Source organism: Asterias amurensis, chromosome 7, assembly GCF_032118995.1.
Source record: "Asterias amurensis chromosome 7, ASM3211899v1".
In the NCBI taxonomy this organism is placed as follows: Eukaryota; Metazoa; Echinodermata; class Asteroidea; order Forcipulatida; family Asteriidae; genus Asterias; species Asterias amurensis.
Window position 1 is genome coordinate 14,146,283 of NC_092654.1, and position 25,561 is coordinate 14,171,843.

Genomic DNA, 25,561 nt, shown 5'->3' on the forward strand with positions numbered 1-25,561 from the left:
CAACCCGCAATTTACGAGCAGTTTCGGATTATTTTCGGTGCGCACCAGCGAATTTTCAGCCACCACTACTTTTAAGTATAGCGCCCTCTTTTGGTGAAATGTGACAAAACAGTTAAATATTTATTTCATTGGACCAAAGTTCCAAACCGCAGGAAACACTTTTATACTCTGGGAAGAATCTCTGCAAGCCGAAAAATGTTTGTTTTTCTTCACGGAGTAAACAAATAGTTCTAATTTAAATTTAAAACCGGAGGAAAAGATAATTCAGAATGTAACTTATTCACAACTAAGGTCGAGTGAGGTTTTTTCTTTCGTTTTACTTGCTGTAGTGTAACCCCAGACATACATTGTTCCCCACCCCTGAAAAGAGTACATCAACAGTTGCCACCCACCAAAGTCAGCTGGACCCACAATGCATGGTCATACAAAGGGGTTTTCCCTTGTTTGAATACTCAAATCTTTGCTCCTTGTATGGTGGGAATAATAATCTAGTGAAGCTTGCATATACATGTAGTTACAAGGGCACTGGTTGTTTGGTTCGTTCATGTTTTTAGACTCCGATTAACTTGTACTAAATTTACTTAAAATCTTTCATCTTTTCCCTTCCATTTCTATAAGAGTGAACATCTTCTGCATACATCAATCCCAGATTGGATTTTGATTAAAAAATAACTTACAGGAGACTCTCAGAGCACTAAATAAATAAAACACAAATTTTCTTTTTGAATTACATGCACAAATTTATTAGCATATTCACATTTTAGTACACAACAAAGACCTAACATGAATGATTATTTCAATCTTTGGCCTGTAATTATTTAAAAGTGTATAAACTAACAGTAACAAAACAATTGACACAAACATACACAAAGAAATAAAGAAATAAGCTTTAAAATGAACTATGTACAAAGTAAAAATGTCTTAAGATACAAAAACATTGTTAAACAAAAATTGTGTAATAACAATCTGTGTCTTCTCATCCACATGATCTTATACTTTTTCTAACTTGATTTAAATGTCTACAGTAGAAAAACAATTATCCAAATGGGTGATCCTTCCAAGAATAATTGGTTCTTATATAGCTTTCGTCCTTCGGATGGGACGTAAAGCCCTTTCATGTGTTGTGTAACGCATGTAAAAGAACCCAGTGCACTTATCATAAACAGAAGGGGTTCGCCCGGTGTTTCTGGCTGTGGCTGCTTAATGCGCCGTAGTACCTTATAAACCCTTATAAGGTGTTACATAATTGGATCTCAGAATTCATAACTTCAATAACCTATCTTTCTGTATAAATGCATATACTAAGCACCTTGAGTTTCTTGTTGGTAGATATGGCGCTACATAAGACTTTGATTAGTTATTATTTTGTATTATTATATCGCAGGAGCTTTTTTGTCAGGCTTTTTCAGTATACTATGCCAGAAGGTACCCCCACCCCCAATGTTAGGATACATCAACACACTATTTTCCATTTGTACAGAAGCATATTTCATAAACGTATCATTATTTACATTTTATACAAGTTTGATTTAGTTCACATTGGGTAAAAAAAAGATTGTTTTAGTATGCACATTTTGACAAACCTCTGATACCTCTTTGAGATAATATTCTAGAAATTGCCTTTACCATGACAACGGTAAAACAACAAGGTGAGGGGGAAGTAGGATGTCATGGCTTTGTGGTCTAGAGTATAAGACTCAAGTTCTGATGGGTGAATTATCCATCAAAGTGTGGGTTTGTTTAGATGACTTTTCCATCAAGGGCACTCGGCAAACTCCCACAAGGGGTTATTATACACGCCAAGCTGGCAACAGCCAACATCTCTCATACAAACATTGGTTTAAACATCTATAACTATGAATCTTCACATATCAAGAAATTGTGATTCAGTAGCTAGACGACAAGACTTATTCTAGTCATTGTGAAATCAGTGGTTAGCTTGGTTGGATTCGAACCCACAACCTTGTGATTGGAAGTCCTGCAGTCTACCACTTGACCACATTTAACATCCATTGGAGAATACGTAAACAATGTAATCCACCTGAGTGTGGGTTCGAATCTATCAGATTGTGGTTCAAATCCGCTGTCTATTTACAATAAAAAAATTTCAAACATTAAACGTCTGTCTACAAAACTTATTGATCTACTTTCATTTAGAGACCGACTCGATTAGATCCCACAAGTAGTTGATGATGAAGAACTTGGAATTCTGGCGGCTATCCAGGGAGAATGGCTTGACGTCTTTTGACGTTGAAATATCTGAAAAAGTGCAGTTAAAGAAACAAAGAAGAGTACTAGCCCCCCCCCCCAAAAAAAAAAACCAAACAACACATTGTCATAATAAAAATTGTTGTCTTCTCATACAATGCGACTTCAAACATCGACATAATTTTATTTACATTTTTTCTAACTTGGTAGAATGTCTAACGTAGAAAACCAACAAACCCAAATGGGTGACCTGTATAACAGTAGTTAGTTGTGATATAGCACACATATCACATGAGCTAGATTCTGCCAGGCCTTTTCAGTGTTAAAGGTACAGTGTAGCCCCCCTCCCCCGACCCCCAAAGATGTTACCCTTAGGTCAACAAGGCAAATACATAGGATAAGAGATTACATGTAAATTTACAGCATTATAGAGATCAGCATAATCTGATATCTACCCAGTACAGGATAGAGATTGATAGTGGAGAGAAGTAAAGAATTCTAAATTTTGGTTAGACGCATTTGGAGTGACATTTCACTTCAAAAGTAATGTGGCTATGGTAAAAAATATCAGTTTTAATCGTCTGTCAGTAATGTTTCTCAGATTGTGTATTTTTATTCCTATAATTATTCTTCCTGCGTGAACATAATAGCTCCAAATTTTCGGCGATATCTGAAAAATCGACCACATAAACAAAAGGTATGCGATCATTCTTGTTATAAAAGGATACATCCTTTGATGTCTTCAGGTTGGCTGTTGTAATCCCAGGTGAGCTTTGTGGCAGACCGGTACAGACTCACATTATATCTGTAAAAAAATAGATATAAATAAACACAAATACTGAATATACATTTGAAAACCATTTTGCTTCAATGTGAGGGCAAAATGAGGGGGGAAATTAACCCGTCTACATCTGAAATATTTTATGGGAAAAGTTATGTCCAGTTAAGCTTAAAAGTTTCTGCCATTTTGTGAGTCAAAATGTACACACAAAGGTGCGTTCTGTGTTGTGCAAGGAGACCGTACTCTCCTAAGATTTTAATTGGTGTACTGCAATTTCTCTCGAAGACGAGCAGAGTGTACTGTTCGAAATGTCACAACCACAAGGAATCCTTTCACATTTGTGTTTGTTAAAATTTTTTACTATTGAGTAATAAACCCCCCCCCCCAAAATAAATCGCAACCCCGTATTGTGGCTGTTGCCTCCCAGATTGTATCGTAATTTGGGTGTGATCCCTGGCTACACTGAAGCTTACACACATATGGCTTCTGAGTGGCACACTCGAACAAAGATATTGACTAATAAAGGGAGACCTCCCTCCAACATACAGCTAGATAGCTCAGTTGGTAGAGTACCGGTATGTTAATCAGGTGGATGGTTTAAATCCCACTCCAGTCAATTTTTCTTTGTTCTTAACCCTAAACATTATGATTGGGATCATCTTAATGCAGATTTTGATGCAGTCTGACCTTGTCTTAGGGAGCACTTCTGTTGTCTGCTCCTTCACTGAAGCCTGATGGCACTGAAGAGATTTCACTAAGTCAGCCAGATCATCCAAATCCCTCTGGGCTGCTGTAAACGGCAACAGTTAAGGACAAATATTACCGATACACTAATGCAGGCTTTGAACTTCGCCCTTCAAAAGGGGCACAGCAATTTTCCTCTGGGTATCCAACAAGAGGTCACTGGTGGAAGGTGAGAAAAGACACCACTACGCCAACCCAACCTCCCTCAGCAGTCTTACATTTCTTAATTGAATAAAAATACCTTATTGTGAAATATCTTGAACAGAAACACCCATGTTCAAGTGTTGACTTTGAGTCTGATACACCTTTCAATTATGTTGAGTAATGAAAGATAATTTATTGAGATAAATCTTCTCTTGTATTTCTTAGTGCTTGTTCAAATAAAACCAGTCAAATGCATGTCAAACTCTTTAATACATGCATTTTTAAGTACAACGAAAATCTGATCTACTGTATTTTTTGTTATACAAGCTCTGCTGTCTTGTGCATTTTCCCTCCAAACTTGGGCCCTGTATGGGAGGGGGGTTATTGTTGATTACTCAATTTATGCAGTATTTAAGGATATTGTACTTCTTGCCGGAAAGAAGATAATTTCTCATCACATTTTGACTTTGCAATCTGAGCCTCGGCCAGCTCTGCATTGTAGGCGTCGCTGGTTTGGTCGTTTACCACACTCGCTTCCCTTTCATCTTTCAGTGCCAAGTATCCTGAAATCAACCAAACAACAAGATCAATCAATCAATCAATCAATCAACCGCAGAGACAGCAAGGGTACGTCGTGCCTATCTCTTGTGTCCACGTCATACAGCCCCACGCCACATGTGGTCAATTTTGCTAGGCCGGCCAAGTTGTTGGGCCCAGGATGATCGAGGGCGGCCTCATGCACAATTAAATTTACACTCAAAAGGTTTTATCAATTAAAAATAAACTAAGTCAGAAAATAGTTGGCTGTTGCAAACTTGTGCGAGCATTTTTCTTGCTTACCAACCAAAAGGTGATTAGTCACCTTGGTCCACTGGTTAGTCTGCAAGTTCAAATCCTACCAAGCTATGACTAGAGTAATTATTGTCTAGTTACTGGACCACAATTTCTTGATTTGTCCATTTCATAATCATAGACGTTAAACCCATGTACAGATGAGAGATTGGGCGATACCAACTTGGTGTTTATACATGTATCCCCTCCATGGAGTTTGCTGAATTCCCTTGTTGACGGGAAGATCATCTAAACAGGCCCAGTCACACAGGCCCTGATAACGAGAACGAAAATGAGAACAATAAAAATGCACGGCCTTGATTGGTTGAATTGCTCCAGGCAGAATACGCCCACGCTTATTCAACCAATTGAGGGCGTGCATTTTTATTGTTCTCGTTTTCGTTCTCGTTATCGGGGCCTGTGTGACCGGGCTTAAAAGCTTCACCTTGGATGATTTCTCTTAAAGACTCTTTCTGTTCTGTCTCTATCCTATGAATCTCTGTAATCTTCTGGCCATATTGGGACAGCTTCCTGGCAGTGGACTGGTCCTCCAAGCAGCGAGACATCTCTTGTATGGCTTGGGTTGCTTGTCCCTCCTCAATCAGGGTCACTACATTGGACAGATTTGATGGTGCTGTCATCTTAGCGCAGCGGACTGTCTTCACTCACAAATAAGAACTTGTACTGCTTTATAACTGCAGCTTGGGTAGTATTGCTGTGTATCGGAACTATCAAAAGAAGTAAACAATATTCTTTAGACATTGATATAACTACTCCTCGAACTATGGTTGTTCTTCTATAGACAAAACAGCTTGATACACTCACACACAGTCATTCATAGTTCTAGGACTTTTACTAAGGAATGTAGTACAATGAGGTCTGTGGGAGGGTTATTGCAACTAGCTGTAGCTTGGTGGGGGGCTGCCCCCCCCCCACAAAAAATACTTCTGTGGTCGTACTACTACAGACACAGTAACACTACTACAGTAGCAGATGTCAACATTTCGAGTAAAGCACCATATCCCATATTAATTAGGCCTATCATTCGGATATATAAATACTGCCCCCCAAATTCGTGTACAGCTTCAATTTAATTTTTTTTCTTCAGATTATTTGTTGTTGCTGTATTTGTTTAATATTATTTATAGGAAAAGTTTCCGAATGGCGCCACCACTTTTTCATTCGAAATAAAATATTATAATATAGTATCTAATTTACCTGATTGATATATCCCTTTTTGTAAAAATGAGTGAAAAAGTGGTGGCGCCATACGGAAAGTTATCCTTATTTATATTTTGGGGGAATAGGGGAATATATTATTATTATAATAATATAGTTTACATGACATGTATTGAATAAAATTGAATACACTGTCACTGTACAGTCTAGCTAGTCATGCTATGCTAGTCATGGATGGTCAGTATTTATTGATCATGATGTAGTTTTTTAGTTGTAATGATTCATCATTCATGATGATGATCATGATGCTGTGCTTAGATATTGTTTGCAACCGACTGGTAATGAAATGCCTAAACCCTGGAACTAGTCACCTAGTACATTGTAGTACTACTACTACACACTAGCCCAACTTGTTGTGACCAAGTCGCATCTGAACCACATTATGATTTAGTACAAGTACACACAGTGCATACACAGCACAGGCACACACGACACGGAAATATAAATTGACCTTATTTTCCCTTTTGTATGAATGATATTATTGTTTAACAAGCCTACAGATCTACTGGAATAAATAAGGTCTTAAATATACTCACCTACTTGCTATAATATGAACTTAGTTTACCTGCAGTAAAAACAAAAAATCCCGCTTTTGAAAGAACCGCCATACGAAGTTACACACCGTATTATTTTCAACTGGCGGCACCACCACCACACACCACCACCAGTCCAAAGTATAATAATTTATGAGACCATTTTGGATTGGACTATATTTGCTACGAGCTGCTCAATCCACCAATCAGAGTAAACGTACCTCCTCGCGGCTAAAGGGCCATCCATTCGATCATCATACGTCCCACACAAAAGTTCACTAATAACACAGTGTGCGCATCCATGCGATGAATAGGCGAGATCAAGATCACAACATTGGCTTAGAAAGGAAAAGAATATAGAGCTAGCTGTCATCAGTGTCTGTTACCTACATGTGCGACCTCTGTGGATGTCAACGTAATAATGGTAAACTAACTAAACAAATGGTTAAGCCATACCTAGTCATGCACTAAAAATACCACAACTATCCTATGTTGGTTTGCCTTTTGGTTTCCCTTGAATTTATACACTGTCGCGGAAACCGATGTGGAGGTAGAGAGGAAGGGAGGATTCAGCTGGCCGGACCGTGCCGCCGCGGCAAACAACCACCACCAGACCACCACTCCACCGCGCATCACGCATCACGAGATAGTTTTGCGACTTTGAACTTTTTCATGTTTGTGAATTGTCTACTTAGTTTGTAGTTTGATGAAGGGAAGCTGAACTTTATGATCTACTGTTTTCATAGAACTTTCAAAACCGCACGTATAATAGGTGAGTTTCTTTTCTTTCTTTTAAGTTTTAATGAACTTTGTTTCGAAACAACAAAATGTGAGTCTAATATAAATAAAAAAGCAAAAATTAGATCATGACATAATAAATTCAAAGGTTTGAATTGAAAGAAGTTGAAACTTTACCAATAATGATTGGTTGTATAAAGGGATGTTTTCTAATTATTGTCAATTGTTTTCCCTGTACATCATTTTAAAATGTATTGCATAACCAATCATTGTTGGTAAAGTTTCAACTTCTTCCAAGCCTTTGAATTTATTACATGTACATTTGTCATGGTGGTGCCTATCTCCATGGGTGGCGTCACACCTTCCAGGCCCACTAGCCTATCTATGGCTATGCTATTGAATAAGAAGGACTATAATGTCAAAGCATTAACTTTTATTTGATTTTAATTATTAAGTTTCCATTTTAATTGACTCTGGCATGTTGGGGTTTATTCGAACTCCATGAATAAACCATGCATGGAGGTAGAAATAATTACAATTCACATTGTTGTTCATTGCAAGAATGTAGGCTTTGACCCAAAACAAGTTGAGAAAAAGGTATGCAATGGACCATGAAAATAGAAAAGAAATGGACAGTCATGAGTCAATACAATGAGGTGGTGCATTGTCAGTGCAAACATGTGCAACCAATCCAGGTATGCGCAACCAACCTAAATAAAAAGGAATTGCCTAATTCCTTTAAATCCATGTTTTGTTTGACTGGTCAGGCGTGAAATTACATGATGTGCTAGCACAAGGTTTCAACAGAGATGGTGTATTGTACCTGGAGGGTTAGCAGAGAGATTGATAACAAATCACAGGACTCAATATTGAAAAAAAAAAAAAATTATTTTGTAAGTCAAGGCTTGTGTCATTTGTGGTTGAAACAACCTTTTGTACAATTTTGTTTTACAAGTCAAACAAAAAACTAGAGAACCTGCAATAAACAATAAATGTGTGTCTTTAAGACCATCCTTTTGAAATTACGTCATGTAAGGTCTGTTGCAGCCCGACATTGTTAAGATCTTATTTTTCTCTAATTCAAACAATTTTGTAAACACTTCACAATCCAAGGCCATTGGAGGGTGAACACAGACAAAACCACTTAAAAAAAATGTGAATATTGTGTTGCAAACCTTTAGCAATGTTTTAGAGTGCTTTGGTGCTGCACTACCTTTTTGCTTAGAGAAGAAACTCGCTTAGCAATGTTTTCTGCTAAACAGCTTTATATGAAAAAGAGAATAAAACTGACACAATCTTTGACAGTTGTTTTAAAGACCTTTCATGATCGTGAATGTTTGATAAAGGCCAAAACCCTGCAGGTCTTTGGCCTGCAGGTCTTTGGCTTGGTCCTTTATTATTGTGCACGGCCACCACAACCCTGCCAGGGCAGTAGCTTATTTTATGTGGTTGGACTTGGTGGCTTGTATGTTTCATTTTTTCAACCTTCCTTTTCATTACACGAGACAGGAACCTAGGTCAGGGTTGCAGTACTATTTTTTTGCCCTACCTCTAGGCCCCCGGAAACTGTTGTTTCCCAATTACATGCCACTTCAAAAAAGATTTTATTTAATTATAATGTACAGTATTATCCTCATTAAGTTTGACGTTTTTAACAAAATTATGGTGGGGAAAAAATCAGAAGGTGAGTCTATTAATGTAGTTTGAGTTAACAACTTTTAGAATTATTTAACATTTTTACACATACAACTAGGTGTTGGTGTATAAAACCACCTTCGTTCTGTATGATTCAACCTAAAACAGCCATAGACAAAAAACTTCTCAAAAATCAATCGGACCTCTTTAATGTGCTTAAATTCCTTAAACTCACACAAGGTATGTATGCAGGAGATTTGCAGGTAAGTATGGTGGTTGTAGCACATAACGTATTAAAGCCAAAAAATATTATGTACACTTTCAGTATAGAAAAAAATAGAAAAAAGTTCACAGATTTACAAATAGTTTACAGGGTTTACAGAAGGTAATGGTGAAAGACTTCTCTTGAAATATTGTTCCACGAAATGCTTTGCTTTTTGAGAAAACATTAAAACAATATAAATTCTCGTTAGTGAGAACTACGGATTTATTTAAACACTTGTCATGACCTGGCGAAATGCGCGGAAACAAGAATGAGTTTTCCCATTATTTTCTCCCGACCCCGATGACCGATTGAACCTAAATTTTCACAGGTTTGTTATTTTATATACAAGTTGTGATACACAAAGTGTGGGACTTGGACAATACTGTTTACCGAAAGTGTAAAATGGCTTAAAATGGACTCTCAAACCACTGAAACATTAGTCACTTGTTCAAGATGTATTCTTTTTTCCTTTTTTTCCCTGAACCCAAGAATCTTTTTATTTTCCTATGTTTGATTTTCATTCTTGTACTGTTTTCTTGAACAAAATAGGGCTGTGCAGTAAAATTGAGATTGTTCTAGTAACAGGAAACAGAACTTTTTTGCCTTATCCTTCCTTTGTTTAAACCTGTTTACATACAGTACTTCCTGATGTGGATTTGTAAAATCTATTTCCATGGTAAAATAAGGATGAGGCCTGGAATCGCTAATTTTTGGTTACTTGAAAGGTCGCTGCAGTTTGTTCTACTATGTAATTTGATTTGATTTTAGTGACAAATTTGAAATAGTTCATAAAAATCGACCATATTAGAAATGTGATTTATATAAAAACCTTACCTTAGAAAAGGCAGTCCACAAAGATAAGGGGACATCCATCCGCAACTTGCTTGACACAGTTAAAAAGAGAGTGGCAATAACAGAATTTGCTTGGGCCACCACAGCAAACACATGATAAGGGGCAAACACATGAGGGGCATTCATAGCCCTTCCTGGGGCTCCACAGCAAAACAAAGGGTATCCACAGACAAACAGTATAAGCCAATCAATTTGAATTCATGCTTGTTTTGGACTCCTTACAATCATGGGCTGGCATCGCTGAGGTCAAACAATGGAAATGTGTAAACCCTCGGCCAATGATTTGTCTTCATTAACCTCAGAAGTGAAGGTGCAGATTCGCTTGTGAAGTCACAAGCAATTCAAGGGATATATTGATTTTGTATCTTGACACGTTGCTTTAATTTTTTTTTCCGTTTTTGTGGACAGTTGTTGTCATTATGGATGCGACTAATGAGCCCACATTGTCATCAGATGATGGCAGAGAGAGCATTGATGCCGATGGCAACTGCATCATTAACTACGGCACATTCAATGAAAAGCAAGAAGAAAACATGGATGAGGATGCCCCTCCCGCCCATAATAAGGAAACCATTACGGAGGAAACCAATGGTGAGGCCTTTTCAAATGATTCAAGCAAACAGTCACCCGTACCTGGAGACAGTAGCAAGACCAAGCACAGATACAGAAAGCGTGGGGACTCTGGAGCAGCCTTGCTGAAGGCGACAAACAGGAGCACGCCTCAAGACACAAACAACTCTAATAAAGATACCACCAGGGACAACTCAGGAGACAAGGACAAGAAAAGTAGTGATGAAGAGGAGTCGGAGAGATCAGACAACGAAAATGTAGTAGCTTATGAGGCAAACGTTACCGTGGAAACTGTTATCAGTGAGGAAGAGAACGAGAGAGACCCATCAACAGTATCTGCTACGAGTGATGAGACGGCAAATGTAGACACTGAGCCAAGATCGCATCGGTCCTTAAGAGTCATGATCACTAACAATGAAGAGAGGACTCAGAAAATTGTGGTTCCCCCGGAGCAACTTGTCATGGAAAGGCTATGGAAGGATAAAGAAGAAGCGAGACAGCGTTCAAGCTGTGACGAGACTGATTGTGAGACTCGGAAACTGCGTGCCAACTCTAAGAATGTTCACTTGCATAATAATCAGAGCATCAGTCGGCCGACGAATTTGCAACACCAAGTGTCGCTGTTCAGTGACCAAGCAAGTGACACTAACAGCATGCGGGACTGGGAGTGGATAGAGGAACCAGACCAGGCAGATGGAGCTGGCCTGCCCAGTAAGTACAACTTTATGATTTCTAAGATTCAGTGTACAAAATCAGGGCTCCCATTTGTTATTATTATTCTTAACTTAATTATTTATCTTTTTTTGGGGGGCGGGGTGTTGGAATCCACAAGAGAGCAGGGCTTCTACAGTGTAGCTCAAAATGGACAGAACTCAACTGAAATCAAAATGAGTTGCAAAAGCACTACAGGGCTCATCCTTAGCATCGTATACATTTTTTAGTGAAATGTTTCTTTGGGCTAGTAAAAACCCGATGGAGTACATGTTCCACACTAAAAACTGTGCAACTTACTTGTTTATAATGCTCATAATTCTTCCTTCTGAGTTATATTTAAAGGAACACGTTGCCTTGGATCGGACGAGTTGGTCAATTTTTAGACTCTAAAAAAGCCTTTGGGGATAACCATTTGTTATAAAATGCAATTGGTGGGAAAGATCTTTTAAAATTAGAATACAATGATCCACACAAGTTTGCCTCGAAATTGCGTTGTTTTCCTTTTACTTTGCGAACTAACACGGTCGGCCATTTATGGGAGTCAAAAATTTGACTCCAATAAATGGCCGACCAGGTTAGTCAACAAAGGTAAAAGGAAAGGCGTGCATTCGAGGCATGTTTGTGTGGATCATTGTTTCTACTTTTACAGCACCTTTCTACCCATGCATTTTATAATGAACGGTTACAAACGCTTTTCAAAGACCAACTCGACCGATCCAAGGCTAAGTGTTCCTTTAAGTGTCCTACATGTTACGTCCACAACCAGAGCTGTGAACGTACTGTACATTATTGATGTCAGCAAAAAGTACAGACTGTGTAATCAGACTCAGTTGACAAAGCCTTTAATGGCATTATAGTGTGAGGAATGTTTTATTTACTTATTATTTTGTGTTTATTTAACATTGTTAAGACCAGTAAGCCAGCCTTCCAAAGTTCACAATACGCACACATTCCTGCCAAAAGGGTAGTAAATGAACAAAATGTGGGCTGATAATGACAGCTTGTTTCTGTTTTATGTAATTTAAGTTTTTATGCCCCCAAATTTAATTCTGCCGGTTACAATCCTCAGATTGTGTATTCCTACTAGGAATTGTATTCCTACTAGGAATTATTTTCCTGCGGGGAAACACTCCGGACTTTCGGTGATATCTCTAAAGTGCTACCACCTTTTTAAATTATTTCACAATTGCGAGTTTCACAAGTATACATCTACATGCAACATTGGAACGGTTCCAAAAACCTTTCCCAAGCACCAATATTATACAGGATGAGGTAAAAGGTGGTGTTCCATTCGGCCTGCTTTAAACGTGGCACTTTTGCCGTGTCAGACTTTTGTCGCGCGAAAATCATTTGGGTTTGACACAGCAAAAGAGCGCGTTATAGCGCAGGCCTTAGATGTGAGAGGAAAATTAACCAACTTTAGGTGAAGGATTAAATCTAATGATCTGCATCTGAGGCTTGGGTCTGCAGTGGGATGTGAACCGGGGTCCACGAAGAAAAATGACAATTGACAGGGAAAGAAACCACTTAGCCAAACCTGGAAAATCCTGCACATTTAGTACAATCCGTCTATAGTTAAATAAATAGTTGTGGTCAAAATTGTCTCCTTCTGTAAACTTAATGTAAACTTCCTCATGTTTTGGTAACACTTCTGGCTGTTCTGTTTTACATCCTGTGTTTTAATCTGCATCGATGGTCCTTTGCAGAATGACATTGACTGATTGCTGATAAATTAGTCCTATTTCATTTGTGGTCAGATTTATAACTGAAACTTGCCATTCTGATGACGCATTGTTCACAATACATTTTGTACACAATGTGCTTGACATCCTACATTGTAATCATTTTTTTTGTTCAATCTGGGTTTCTGTTCAGTTCATTCATAGTGTATGTTTTTTATTCTTGATCAGTTCATTGTGCACTGGAGTAGGGCAGGGCTCCAAATTAACACTGGACCATGAGCCCAAGGCCAGTGAAGTGAATTTGGGTCACCACAGGCCAGTGGTCTTGTCATTTTCAATTGAATATCAATTCCTAACTGTGAATAATATCTTTCAAGTAAACAAACAATATGATTTAACTAAACTGCACCAATAAAGTATCTAGACACTAACAAATGGTCAGATATGTCGGAACCTGAAATAGTATGCCCCAAAATAACTATTCATTTCGATTCACCGTTAATTTCTGCAGATTTTGACACCTCTTGTGTTGCGCTACGATGTTGTTAGGTGGATTTATGGGCACTTACGTGGCTTAAAGTCACCTGGAAATATAATTTTTTTTCTTTCAAACATAAGAGTATATGCTTACGAACAATAAAACAATTGTTTTAGTATTTGTTTGTCACGATTTATATGTTTAAAAAATATATAAAGTTGTTTGGGGGGCTGACTCCGCCTACCCCTTTTGTGACGTCATTCAAGGCAGACTTCGCCTGCAATGCGTATAGTAAACACACGTGCAATGTACATGTACGTCCAAGTCGTGAGTTGGTACATTTCAAAAAGTGTTTTTCTGCATTCAGCAGCAATACACCTGGTTGGCATTGCCGGAAAAAAACCATTTTTTTTTTGTTGAAATGACAAACTCACGACTTGGTCCGTACTTGCAATTGTGTTTACTATACGCATTACAGGCAAAGTCTGCCTCGATTGGCGTCACGAACAGCGCCCTCTCGGGTCGGGGTCTACTCTTAAATTTGTAAATAACATAAGAACTGATTTTTTAAAACCTTAGTTAACTGTTTATTCACATTCAACTCATCAAAACACATATTTTAGTGGCAAAAGCTTTATTTTGAAAAAATACCACTTCCAGGTGACTTTAAGGTTGAATTTCAAAAGTTGCAAAAGCCCCTATTCAAGATAAATCGTTGTATTGTGACGAGTATTATTTTATTTTTTTGTCGCGTGTTGGATAAATCGGTTGCGATGAACATCAGCAATAATTGTCAGTAACCAAGCAAAGGGGTCAGAGATGGGAGGCATACATCAATCTGGGTTAAGAGCCAGAATCCCTGATTATGGTAAGACAGTGAAAGGTGTTTCAAGATAACATGAAAGTTGGCTCAACTGACCAAAGTACAAAAACAGGAAAGAGGACGGATCGTTGGTTTGATAGAAGCCGGTATGTCGATGCGAACTGCAGCTCATCAGGTTACAACGTCACCACCGACAGTCAGTAAATGGTGGAATCGCTACCAAGATCAGGGAAATGTGGACGGCCTGCCAAGGATTGGCTGTCCGAGGGTGACTTTTGCAGCAGAAGAAAGTGAACAAGTCCATCAAGCCTGACATCACTCTCGAGGGGATTGCGACGCATTCTGATCAGGAAATGGCAGGGGATCGACCAGGTACAGATCAGAGGTCTCATTGAGAGTATGAGAAGACGACTCCTTGCCGTTCAGGACAGTGTGATGGAGGACACACCAAGAATGGGGGACAGGATATCAGCAGTTTTAGAGTTAAAGATACGGCAATAAATTTCATGGTCAAGTAAACGAAACGAGTTTGTGTCTTTTGTCTTGATTTTGTCTGTGTGTGATGCTTATGTGATTCCCTTCTGGAATTGGGGTGAATATAGGGGCTTTTGCAACTTTTGAAATTCGACCTTAAAGCCACTTAAGTGCCCATAAATCCACCTTACAACATCGTAGTGCAACACAAGAGGTGTCAAAATGTGCAGAAATTAACGGTGAATAGAAATGAATAATTATTTGTTTGTATACTATTTCAGGTTCCGATAAATCTGACCATTTCCAAGTGTTTAGATACTTTATTGGCGCAGTTTATTCCGTTGAGTAATCAAAAGACAAATAAAAATAAGATAAATGTTCTCATAGTGCTTGTTGAAATATAAATAGTTGATTTTTAAACAGTTGTGGAAATTGTTATCTGGTCCTGAAAAACAGAACTCTGATCTAGTAAATGTTTTGAGCTACAAGGCATACATGTGGTTATTGGGAATCCCCCACAAATTCAAGCCCTGATATAAATAGGGCCCATAAAATTCAGGCGCTCACTGCCCACAGTGTGTCTGGTAAGCAGAGCCATGACATTGGGCTCTGGACTGGACTGGAGTGACATTTAATGAACTATGTTACTGGTGGATGAGGCCTGGTCACATTTTTTACTTGCTTCAGGATTCTCTCTGGGTTTCTTTAAAAAAATAAGGTGGGGGGGGATATTCTGGACCCAAACTTTGGCTTTAAGCACGGTGAAATGACACAAGGTCCTTGGAATGTTTTTTCACTTACTGTTGAAGCCCCATTGTGTGGGGTATTCTGTGTGTGCAAATTAATTTCATTGTTTAAACTAGGGGTATTGTGTTAAAAATGAAAACAAAAATATTGTGTTTGCAATTTTGGTTATTAGTTGATCTGTGGTCTACAGACAAAATCTATCCTTTTTGGGACATTGGCCTTTTTGTGCTTGCTTAAAGTACATGTACCCCGTTGTCTCTTTAAATGTTCTACAAGAGCCTCTCATAATGCCTTTCCTTCAATGACTTGGCAAACTGCCTATAAAATAGATAAAGTTCACCTCATGGTAATGTAATTTAATTGTGCATGACCAAATTAGTTACGGTAATGGTCACAATTTAAACTGTACCAATAAATCAGACAGATGATGGAAAATTTAAATGAGTTATCATTAACATCTATTAATATGCCAATTGTTCCCTGAGCACACATTTAGTAAGAAAATATGTAGCATTACCCTATCCCCTCTTCACAAGAATGAAAAGTGCAGTGTATTTTTGGGTTGTGGATCATGTATAGTTGATACGTAAGTTTTTATGACTATTGTATGCTAAGTATACATCTGGTCAGGTTCCCTGCACACATGTACAATATGTATGGCTACTCTAGTAGTAGGCCTACATAGTGATATCTCTTGATTTGTTTATTTGACTAATTGTACTACATGTATACCATTCAAACAGTCGTCCTCTACAGACTGCTATTAACCAAGTGCACAGCTTTTACAGCACAGCTGTTTTATCTATTAACGTGTCTGCCAATATTTCTTTCATTTTGTTATAGCTGTAAGTCTCACCAGATCATTTAAAAGCACCCACTTTGAGCCCAAAGGTTTCCGTGAAGTCGGCCGGATGGTATTCCTACCCAACCAGAAGCTGGAGGTGACTGTGGTGGACTGTGGAAGGTCATCGTCATCACAGTTTCTCAATCCAAACATGTAAGTCAAGATCCAGCAGGGCGCTCCCCCTTAACACTAGACCGGCAGCATACATTGTCTAGTAAAAACTGCTGTGGACTAGTCAGTACCACTTGCCCTGTCCCACCTACTTGATTATGCTTGTATTTCTTTCCAGTCAGATTTGAATAATACATTTGTTAAATGTGTTCATTTATTATTTAGTGTTTGAGGTAACTTTATTTGCCTATTAAACTGGTTGTGATCATCAGAAAGATGCAATGACAAAACATGATCTGGGCTGCTAAAACTTCCTGTGGCAAGTTAAACCGAGAGTTTATGATTAGTCTGGTTGGCTACATAACAAAAAGCTTTTGAGCAAGGCTCGAATAGTTTATGAGAAAATAGAATTAGCTGATCAGAAAGCATACTGCTTACCAACCAAAAGGACAGAGTATAAATGCAAAAAAAAAGTAAATGGCCTGATGTTTCCCAAAGCAGAGTCTTTTCCAAAGGCTAAATGACAGCACAACAAACATGAACAGGTACATGTGGTGTAACCATGGAGCTTTTAAATAAGCAGTGAATTGGAATTCCATGAATAGAGAGAGAGAGAGCACAACGGTAAAAGCAATGGGTAAACTAAGGAAGGGACTGGTTTAATCACAAGAAGAAGGAAACACAAAAGACAATATCAAGGGTGGGAAGAGGTTTATGCTCAGATTTGAACTGTATCAAGGCCTTGAGTTACGTGGAGGGGTCACATGACCCCATCAGGGCTCACAATTAACACTTACCTGAAGGCCCAAGGCCAGCAGGAATTTCACGAAACGCTAGGATTTAATCCTATCTTGAGTTAGGACAAGCTAACTAACGATGGGTTCAATGCGTCCTAACACCTCTGGATACAGAAACTAAGTAGATGGAGTGTTTGGGCCAGTAGAATCATGACGAGACAAGGCCAATGATATTTTTTTTTTTTAAGACACTGAACACTAATTGGTAATTGTCAAAGACTAGTCTTTTCACCTGGTGTATCTCAACATGCATAAAATAGCATAACCTGTGAAAAATTGAGCTCAATTGGTCGTCAAAGTTACGAGATAACTATGAAAAAAAAAATACCATTGTCACATGAAGTTGTGTGCTTTCAGATGCTTGATTTTGAGACCTCAAAATCTAATTCTGAGGTCTTGCAATCAAATTTGTGAAAAATTACTTCTTTCTCAAAAACTACGTTGCTTCAGAGGGAGCCGTTTCTCACAATGTTTAACCTCTTTCCATTACTCATTGCCACGTTAGGTTTTATGCTAATAGTTATTTTTGAGTAATTACCGATAGTGTCCATTGCCTTTAATCGAGTAATAACAGATACCTCAACGGTAATATCTTTGTGAAAAATGTTAACAATAAATCTGGTATCTTTAAATGCTAATGAGATAGATCATCTCTTTGTGTTACTTCAAGTCATTTTGATGTTTTTTAAATACACAACGGCGTAAGGGTTAGAACGAATTGTGTTCCTTAAATTCCGATGCAAAAAGTTGTTATCGTTAAACAATATTTACTGCTGCAGATATTTCATTGAGGTAAACCACGGTGCGTGCGTGTGGACCATTCAAAGGAGGAGCAATGATTTCCTGAGGCTTCATGAGGAGATGTTGCTGTATAAAGCTCGTCTGCATCTTCCCATCGGTGACAAGAGGTAAGATAAGATAAGATAAGCAAAATTTTTAGTGCCTTAATATTTTTTAGTGCCATCCTTTTTTGCAATGATTTGTCTATTCATAAACCATTTACAAATTGGTGAATGAGTAAAACAAAACAATTGTATGCTACGTTTTTTTCTGTTTTTCTTGCAGTCATCTGGAAAGGTGGCGTACATTCAGAGCGATTCGAGATCACGATATTGCTCGTTTTCCGAAGACACCCGATGCACTGGTCAGAGCTCCACAGCTACCCAAAAGAATGGTAAGAAAGCCTCAAACACCTAGAGTAGGGCCCAGTTTCATAAATCCTTTAAGCATAAAATCTTGCTAAGCACAGAAAAATCTTGCTTACCAGGAAATGTCAAAGATTATATGATTTGACAGCAACTAGGTAAACGTCTAGTGACTACTTTAAGACATTATTAAAAATAGAGTCATCAAATTATATTTTTTTTGATGCAGTGTTAATCAATAAGTGCATTCTAATTTTTCCCACAGCATCAGTATGAAGTTTACTTGAAAAGCTTAGTGAGAAACCCCCTGTTCCGCAATCATCCACAAATGGTAAGTGAAGTAAAAGGATACTAGACTTTTTGTAAATTGTTTTAAATTGTTATCAAAATAAAAATTGAATAATAACTCTACTGTCTGACCTTATTCAATATCATTCAAAATCATTAAGTCTAAGGTTATTGATTAGAGCATTTCTACCTCCATGATTAGAGGGTTTTGCATACAATTGGTCATTTGAGTTCACTGTTTGTTTGTTTCAATCTTATGTAGTTGTAGTATTTTTATGTTATAAATAAAAATATTATTTGAAAAGGTTGTGGTGTTTTCTATTATCGCAGTATTCCAAAGTGAAAATATTCTCAAAATGCATTATAATATCCGAAGATAAATTTTATTGCTATTAGTTTTCAAAGTCATCAAATATTTGCAGACCCTTTAAATACTGTTTCCATCCATTTAAAGCAAGGGAGACTAGTGAAGCGTATTTGAATAAAGTGTGCGCATTATTCATGTGTTCTTTGTACTTGATTGTCATCCATGGCTTTATCTGATGATTAATGCCTTAAAAATAGCTACTGTTGATGGCATGTCTTGTTGACTCATCCATTGTAGTAAAATTGTCATTTGTTGCCAGCAGATTTTCTCCATGTAGCAATATTGTAAGGGAACATGTACATGCAGTTTCTCATAAACGTGATTCAAAAAGTAGCATATTTAAGTTATTACACGTACATTTCAAATGCATAATGGCAGACCATATTTTCTAGAGTTGATACAATTTGCATTATGTGTTTTGTTCACATTTATTTTGTAGCTCTTCAACAGTTTTTAGACAAATCATGTAACAAAATCATTGTAATCTAAAATGACCAGCCCTGTTTGTTTGTTTGTTTGTTTTACTTTTTTATACAATTTTGCAACCAAAATTACAAATCAGCTGAAACTATGTTATTTTCCCCTTTGTATATTTGAAAATTAACTTCAGTTAAAACTAATGCTCTAGGGAAGGCCCATAAAATGGGCCTTAACTCATGATGTGATACAGCTGGTCGAATGAACGGAACTAAATTGTCTGAGTTTTATGGCTAACAGACATGTATGCTGTTGCACAAACATTTCATTATTAAGTTGAAAATAACAATGAAATTAATATGGGGAATAAAAATTATCCTGGGGTTCACAACACTGTGTCGGTTGGCTTTTGTTTATTTATAACAAACTTTGACATTGCTCAATGTTCAAGGCTGTATGGCACTCATCCGTCGTCGGAAATACGAAGCCCTTGGAAACTCATTGTGCAACAATTTCCACATCCTATATATTAAAGGCGGGTAGTGCAAAAAAAATTAAATATTAAATAGGTTGTTGACCTATTCCCCACTGATAAAATGTCTTCAGTAGTTCGTTCTGTGTTATTTTGAACTTTACCAACTGAGTTATCCGGCCCTATGTTGGCGGCCTCCCTATGCAGATACATATGTAAAGTCCAAATGTTTTGTCAAAGATTTCAACAAATACAGGTGGAAGAGCTCTGGGGCAGATTTAACACAAAGCTGTGATTGATCTTACTGTAATTTAATCATAGTTCAAGTTGCTAAGTAAAGTGTGATGTCACAATACAAATCACTATGGTAATAATGTCAATTTGCCGTCAGTGAATTTTTAGTACTTTGTGAAATCGAGCCTTTGTACTTTTATCTGAGGATTCTTGGCTCAAGTCCTGCTCCAGTCCATAAAAAAATAAAGTTGAATACATGACTGTTTATATACAATGACCTTCTTTGCAGATGATAATTTTTGTTCTTTTTTTTGTTTTTTCTTTATGCATCTTTGACTTTCTGCTGTAGCTTGAGTTCCTAGAAGTAAGTCATCTGTCGTTTGTTGATGAGCTAGGACCCAAAGGAAAGTAAGCTATTTTATTATGACACTCACGTATGTTTTTATTTATTCATAAAGAAATAACCATAACAGGAGCTCAAAAAAAGCAAAGGCATTTTTATCAAACCCATACAAATTGCACTAATGATTTTATAGTTGTAATGACATCACATGTTTTTTTTTTTTTTTGGGGGGGGGGGTGGGGGAATCAAATGATTTCCTGAGAAAACCTGAAAAGCACAATGTATCATGTCTGCAAACCCGGTGTTTATTTTTGTCCCAAGAATTTTATAAAATCGAAAAAGATAAAGAGGTGGGGGTAGGAATAAAAATTCCTCGTGAATTTCCTTGGGTTGTATTTTCTGGGAATGGGTCACATTAATTCTACCTCCATGGTTTACATGTACATGTATCCTGTTTGTAGTCAAAAGGGATTTCAGGCCCAAGGACATGTCACACCTATAATTTGTAGATAATTTGAAGTGGGAAATAAGATAACATTAATTGGTGGCAGGACGGATATTCCCTGTGAATTTCCTGCAATTTTATTTTTCTAGAGGGATTTTGTGCCCAAGACTATGTCAGATAATGTACATTAGGGCAATATTTTCAGGCAACTTGGAGGCAACCAGCTGCAATATAAGCCATTTTGAGATATGATGAAACATTACATGTTAAACACTATTTGGTTTGGGTAAATTTGTCTGTATACTGTACACCCAAACCATACAGTGCTCACCTGGATAACGAGAAGGAAAACAAGAACGTTAAAAATGCACGCCCTCGATTGGTTGAATAAGCGTGGGTGTATTCTGCGTAGAGCAACTTAACCAATAGAATGCATTCTCTTTGCATGGTTATCGTTTTTGTATTGCTGTAACTTGGCCTCGGCAGCATAAGAGACATTCTTCTAACTGTAACGCACTATGCTCAGGAAAATAATGAGAAAACTGAAATGTAAAACTAGAATGGATTTTTCTATTTGAGATTGTCTAGGACTGGTTTCCTGTATTGCTTCATTGTATGACCTTGTATTGGCATGGTCTTTCGCAGCACAGGCTATGTACATGAGGAGTGGACAAAGTCAAAGGTTCTACTGATGTTTGGTTTGATAAAACAAAAACAGTTCCTGATATCCTGTACTAACTTATTCATGTTGTCATTGTGTTGTGTTACACATTTTAGATGTAGATACATGTAGATACACTGATCAATTTCATCCAACAATTTTGCATAGCAACACATTTTTTGCATAGCAACAAATTTTGACTGAACGGATTTTGTGCACAGTGAATGCTAATATTGAGTAGCAAGTGATGGTTTTTGAGTAGCAACTGACACATTTTGCATGGCATTTTTCTCTGCTAAGCAATTGAAAATCAATCCCTGACGTAGACAGAAATTTCATTACATAATGGGCTGAATAAGCAACTAGTCTTTGAAAAACAAAAAGAAATAGGTTATAATTAAGAATAACTAAGGTCAATACAATTCTGAGTAAAAATTAGACAAGCAGTTTTGCTTTCAGTTAGACTGGAAGTCATTTTGAGGCGATTCAGATCGAGACAATACTGTGTTGTGTTCATACAGGGTACCAGATTATCTTTCAAAGATCAATGTCAAAAAATTTTAAGTGGCATTTGAAACTTTGCAAAGTGGAGATACAATCTGTAATTACCATGGTGTATCACCATGTACATGAGTAGGATTTGAAACTTTTCCTGAACACTATGTACACAGAGAATAGTTCCTGTATGTGCAGAGCCCAATTTAACTAGCTAAACTTAGCTTCTAAGCACAAAAATGTGCTTAGCATGAAATTTATTCCTTGATAAAAACATGATTACCAACCAAATTTCCACGTGATTTTCAGGATAAGCAATCAACAGCTAAACACCTGCCAGTAACAAGCAATATGCAACAAATGGACATTTGGTTGGTAATCCTGTTTTTATCCAGGAAGAAATTTCATGCTAAGCAATTTTTTGTGCTTAGCAGCTCTATGAAATTAGGCACTGGTCATTGAAAGACCCGAAAGTACTTTTTTTTAAGAGTATATTATATCATGCTGCCCTGTTAATGACGCAGGTCACGACAGTATCCATGTAACAAGCCCTAGACAATCTCCAGTTAGAAAATCCTTTTTTGATTTCAGTTTTCTTAAAGAAATTTGGGAATAGTAATCTGTGCTGGAAGAATTTTTCTCATGTACTGCCATTTTGCTTTTTTAACCAAATTTATATGGTTAATTATTGTAATGTTATCTACATGTAAGATTTAGCCCTTTGTATCACTGTTGCTATTTATCTATCTTCAATCTATAATTTTTTAACTCTTTTTTTTTTCTCATCTTGTAATGGCACATAATTTTAGCTTTGTGCTGCCAGGTGTTTTTCTTTTAAACTAAAAAAGATTACTGTATGTACTTTTACTGAATGGAGTCTATGATTGTTTGCAATCCATCAGGGAAGGTTGGGTGCAGAAGCGGTCTGGAGGAAGACGCGTTCCCATCACAAGGTGTTGCCCATGTCTGGTCTGCAAGCACTGTACAACAGTAGCAGCGCACTACAGTAAAAGGTAAACTGGGAACTAAATTTTTTATTTATTTTTTTCCCTCGGGGGAGGAATTTTATTCAAACTTCTTTAATATACAAAACTGAGAAAAGAAAAAAGAACTGAGAACTAAATTTGTCAAGTGCATTAAATGGCCTCTTTCTTCAGCCCATAGTGATACCAGAGCTACCAACTGATTCTGTAGAAAGTTCCCTGCAAATCAACCAATCTTTCCAAGTTCTGATGACCAATATCATTGTGCAGCCATCTTGAAGTTCTCCCATTAATATTAATGTAACCAGACCGAGGTTGGTAGAACAAAATGGTCTGGTTCCTATTTGCAAAATTATTATCATACATTATTTTTGTTGATATGGGAAACATGGCCAAGATGGAGGCATCATGACAAATGTCTATTGAATGTAAGGCCGTGTCCGAAACGACGACTACGGCTTCGGCTACGTCTAGATTAGCGCGTCTGCCAGTGTTGAAGAATAGGCAGACGCGCGCGATCTAGCCGTAGCTGTAGCCGAAGTCGCCGTTTCGGACACGGCCTAATTCTTAATATCTCCCTGATGTTGCAGGATGCAAATGTTGCCAGCTCTGCGATGCTTACATTTTGTGGTTACATGAAGATGGTTGAAGTGGAGTTGAGCAATAGAGTCATGTCTCTTTTGTCACTCTCCAGTTTCCATCATTGCATGTGCCAAACTCTTAAGGGAGACTGTCATCTTGATCATAATAGGCCTGTGGCTTTACATGGAATTGAGAAGTCTAACCCAGTTACTGCACGCTCGCCCGCTGGCCGTCACGTTACAAAGGGCGCCTTCATAATTATACTGTGATGTGAAGGCCAGAGCAACGTGCAGTAACCGGGTTAGAGTTTAAAATTCCATGTACAGCCACAGGCCTTCCTCCTGTAACTCTTCAGAGACAATTCGTTTCCATATTTAGATTGCTAATATTGTTTGTTTCTTTTAAGGCAGTGGACTATAATTTATTGGTATTTACTCAAAATAATTATTAGCATAAAACTGACTTGGTAATGAGCAATGGAGAGCTGTTGATAGTATAAAACATTATGAGAAACGGCTACCTCTGAAGTAACGTAGTTTTCGAGAAAGAAGTAATTTTCCACGAATTTGATTTTGAGACCTCAGAATTAGAATTTGAGGTCTCGAAATCGGGTGACGAGGGTGTTTTTTCTTTCATTATTATCTCACATCTTTGACAACCAATTGAGCTCAAATTTTCACAGGTTTGTTATTTTATGCGTTGAGATACACCAAGTGGGAAGACTGGTCTTTGACAAATACCAATAGTGTCCAGTATCTTTTAAATCAAGCTTTGTCAGTAAGAATGTCAAAAGAAATAACATGAAACAGAAAATTTAGTATCTGACACTACCTAATTACCTTGACCCCGTAAATGTGAATGGAAGTAGGTCAAACCTAAAGGCCATTTGCGGCCGCTAAGGACATTTTGGTACAAATTGCTTGTGGCTGCTATGGTCTCTAAACCTTTCTAACAATTCAGGTGCAGAATACTCTGATTTATGGTCTCATATTATGATTTAGTAACACTTCATTTAGGGATGAAATTTCTCACTTTTTAACTGTAAATCCAGGTTTTTTTTTTCTACAAAAACAACGAGATAATAACTATTTTTTTTATTTTGTTATAACTCACTTCAAATTCATAACAACATGAAGATAAAACCATATGGAACACCCCCAGATTGCAGAGCAGGTTTTTTTTAAAACCAAAGATAAATGAATGTAAGCAGGCTTCCCGCATGCAAGCTTTCACGTTTTTCGCTCATATATTAGTTTTTTCCAAAGCCTATCACATTCCTGTTCATTAGGAAAATAAGACAAACATATTTACAAAACTAATTAATCACTTCATTAAAAAACTTTAAAAATGTCTTTCACCCTGCATTATTCTATTGTTGTCGTTTAGGTGGTTGATAACAAAGGATTCCTTTGTTGCGTATGTGAGACCGAGGGACGGCCATGTCCGTGCCGTCATGCTGGCAGATCAAGACTTTGATGTTCAATGGGGAGTCGAGAAAACCGGAGTGAACAAAGGAATCACAATCTCTAATCAGTACAGGTAAATAACGCTAAAACATAGGATTCGAACTGCCTCTAGCTACCGGGCAATCTCGGTGGTCTAGTTGGTATGACACTGCTCTAGAATTGCAAAGGTCGTGGGTTCGAATCCCACCCGAGTAAAATGCCTGTGATTTTTTTCACAGGACTCGGGAAAGTACTGAGTATACAGTGCTACACACATCGGTGTATATGGGTAAAAACCAAAAATGAATAACACTAATAATAATAGCCAGTTTTTATATAGCGCTTTTCACACCTGGAGGGCGCCTCAAAGCGCTTGCAACATTATAACCCCTGGTCACTGGGCCTTAATGCAGCCTGTGCAACATAACTATGCGCTACTCGGCTAAATCAATCACAAGAACCATCTATGCCCTC

At 37.6% G+C, this 25,561-nt stretch overlaps 2 protein-coding genes and 1 non-coding gene across 5 annotated transcripts in view; 2 read left to right on the forward strand and 1 right to left on the reverse strand.

Annotated features, from left to right (window-relative positions):
• Nucleotides 1–749: 749 nt before the first annotated feature.
• LOC139939635 (kinetochore protein spc24-like) lies at nt 750–6,611 on the reverse strand. Of its 2 annotated transcripts, none has more exons than XM_071935678.1 (6): nt 6,513–6,598; nt 5,154–5,436; nt 4,298–4,440; nt 3,677–3,780; nt 2,937–3,013; nt 750–2,259 (listed from the first exon to the last, which is right to left on the reverse strand). In XM_071935678.1, the coding sequence occupies exons 2-6, from the start codon at nt 5,347–5,349 to the stop codon at nt 2,150–2,152; spliced, it is 630 nt and encodes a 209-aa protein (XP_071791779.1). In that variant the 5' UTR covers nt 5,350–5,436; nt 6,513–6,598; the 3' UTR covers nt 750–2,149. The 2 variants fall into 2 exon arrangements, with proteins under 2 accessions (XP_071791779.1, XP_071791778.1); XM_071935677.1 differs by having other exon boundaries at nt 751–2,259; nt 6,484–6,611.
• A 97-nt stretch (nt 6,612–6,708) lies between these two features.
• Nucleotides 6,709–25,561, forward strand: part of LOC139939965 (phospholipase D1-like) — a 126,289-nt gene continuing 107,436 nt past the window's right edge. For both annotated transcript variants that reach the window (XM_071936136.1, XM_071936137.1), the window contains exons 1-9: nt 6,709–7,252; nt 10,379–11,251; nt 16,302–16,455; nt 17,990–18,118; nt 18,276–18,384; nt 18,621–18,686; nt 20,483–20,541; nt 22,980–23,090; nt 25,029–25,181. In XM_071936136.1, the coding sequence (XP_071792237.1) occupies nt 7,207–7,252; nt 10,379–11,251; nt 16,302–16,455; nt 17,990–18,118; nt 18,276–18,384; nt 18,621–18,686; nt 20,483–20,541; nt 22,980–23,090; nt 25,029–25,181 (1,700 nt within the window). In that variant the 5' untranslated portion in view covers nt 6,709–7,206. The remainder of the gene's footprint in view (nt 7,253–10,378; nt 11,252–16,301; nt 16,456–17,989; nt 18,119–18,275; nt 18,385–18,620; nt 18,687–20,482; nt 20,542–22,979; nt 23,091–25,028; nt 25,182–25,561) is intronic.
• Nucleotides 25,232–25,305, forward strand: Trnas-aga (transfer RNA serine (anticodon AGA)). Its single transcript has one exon. It is a non-coding gene; the product is annotated as a tRNA-Ser (tRNA).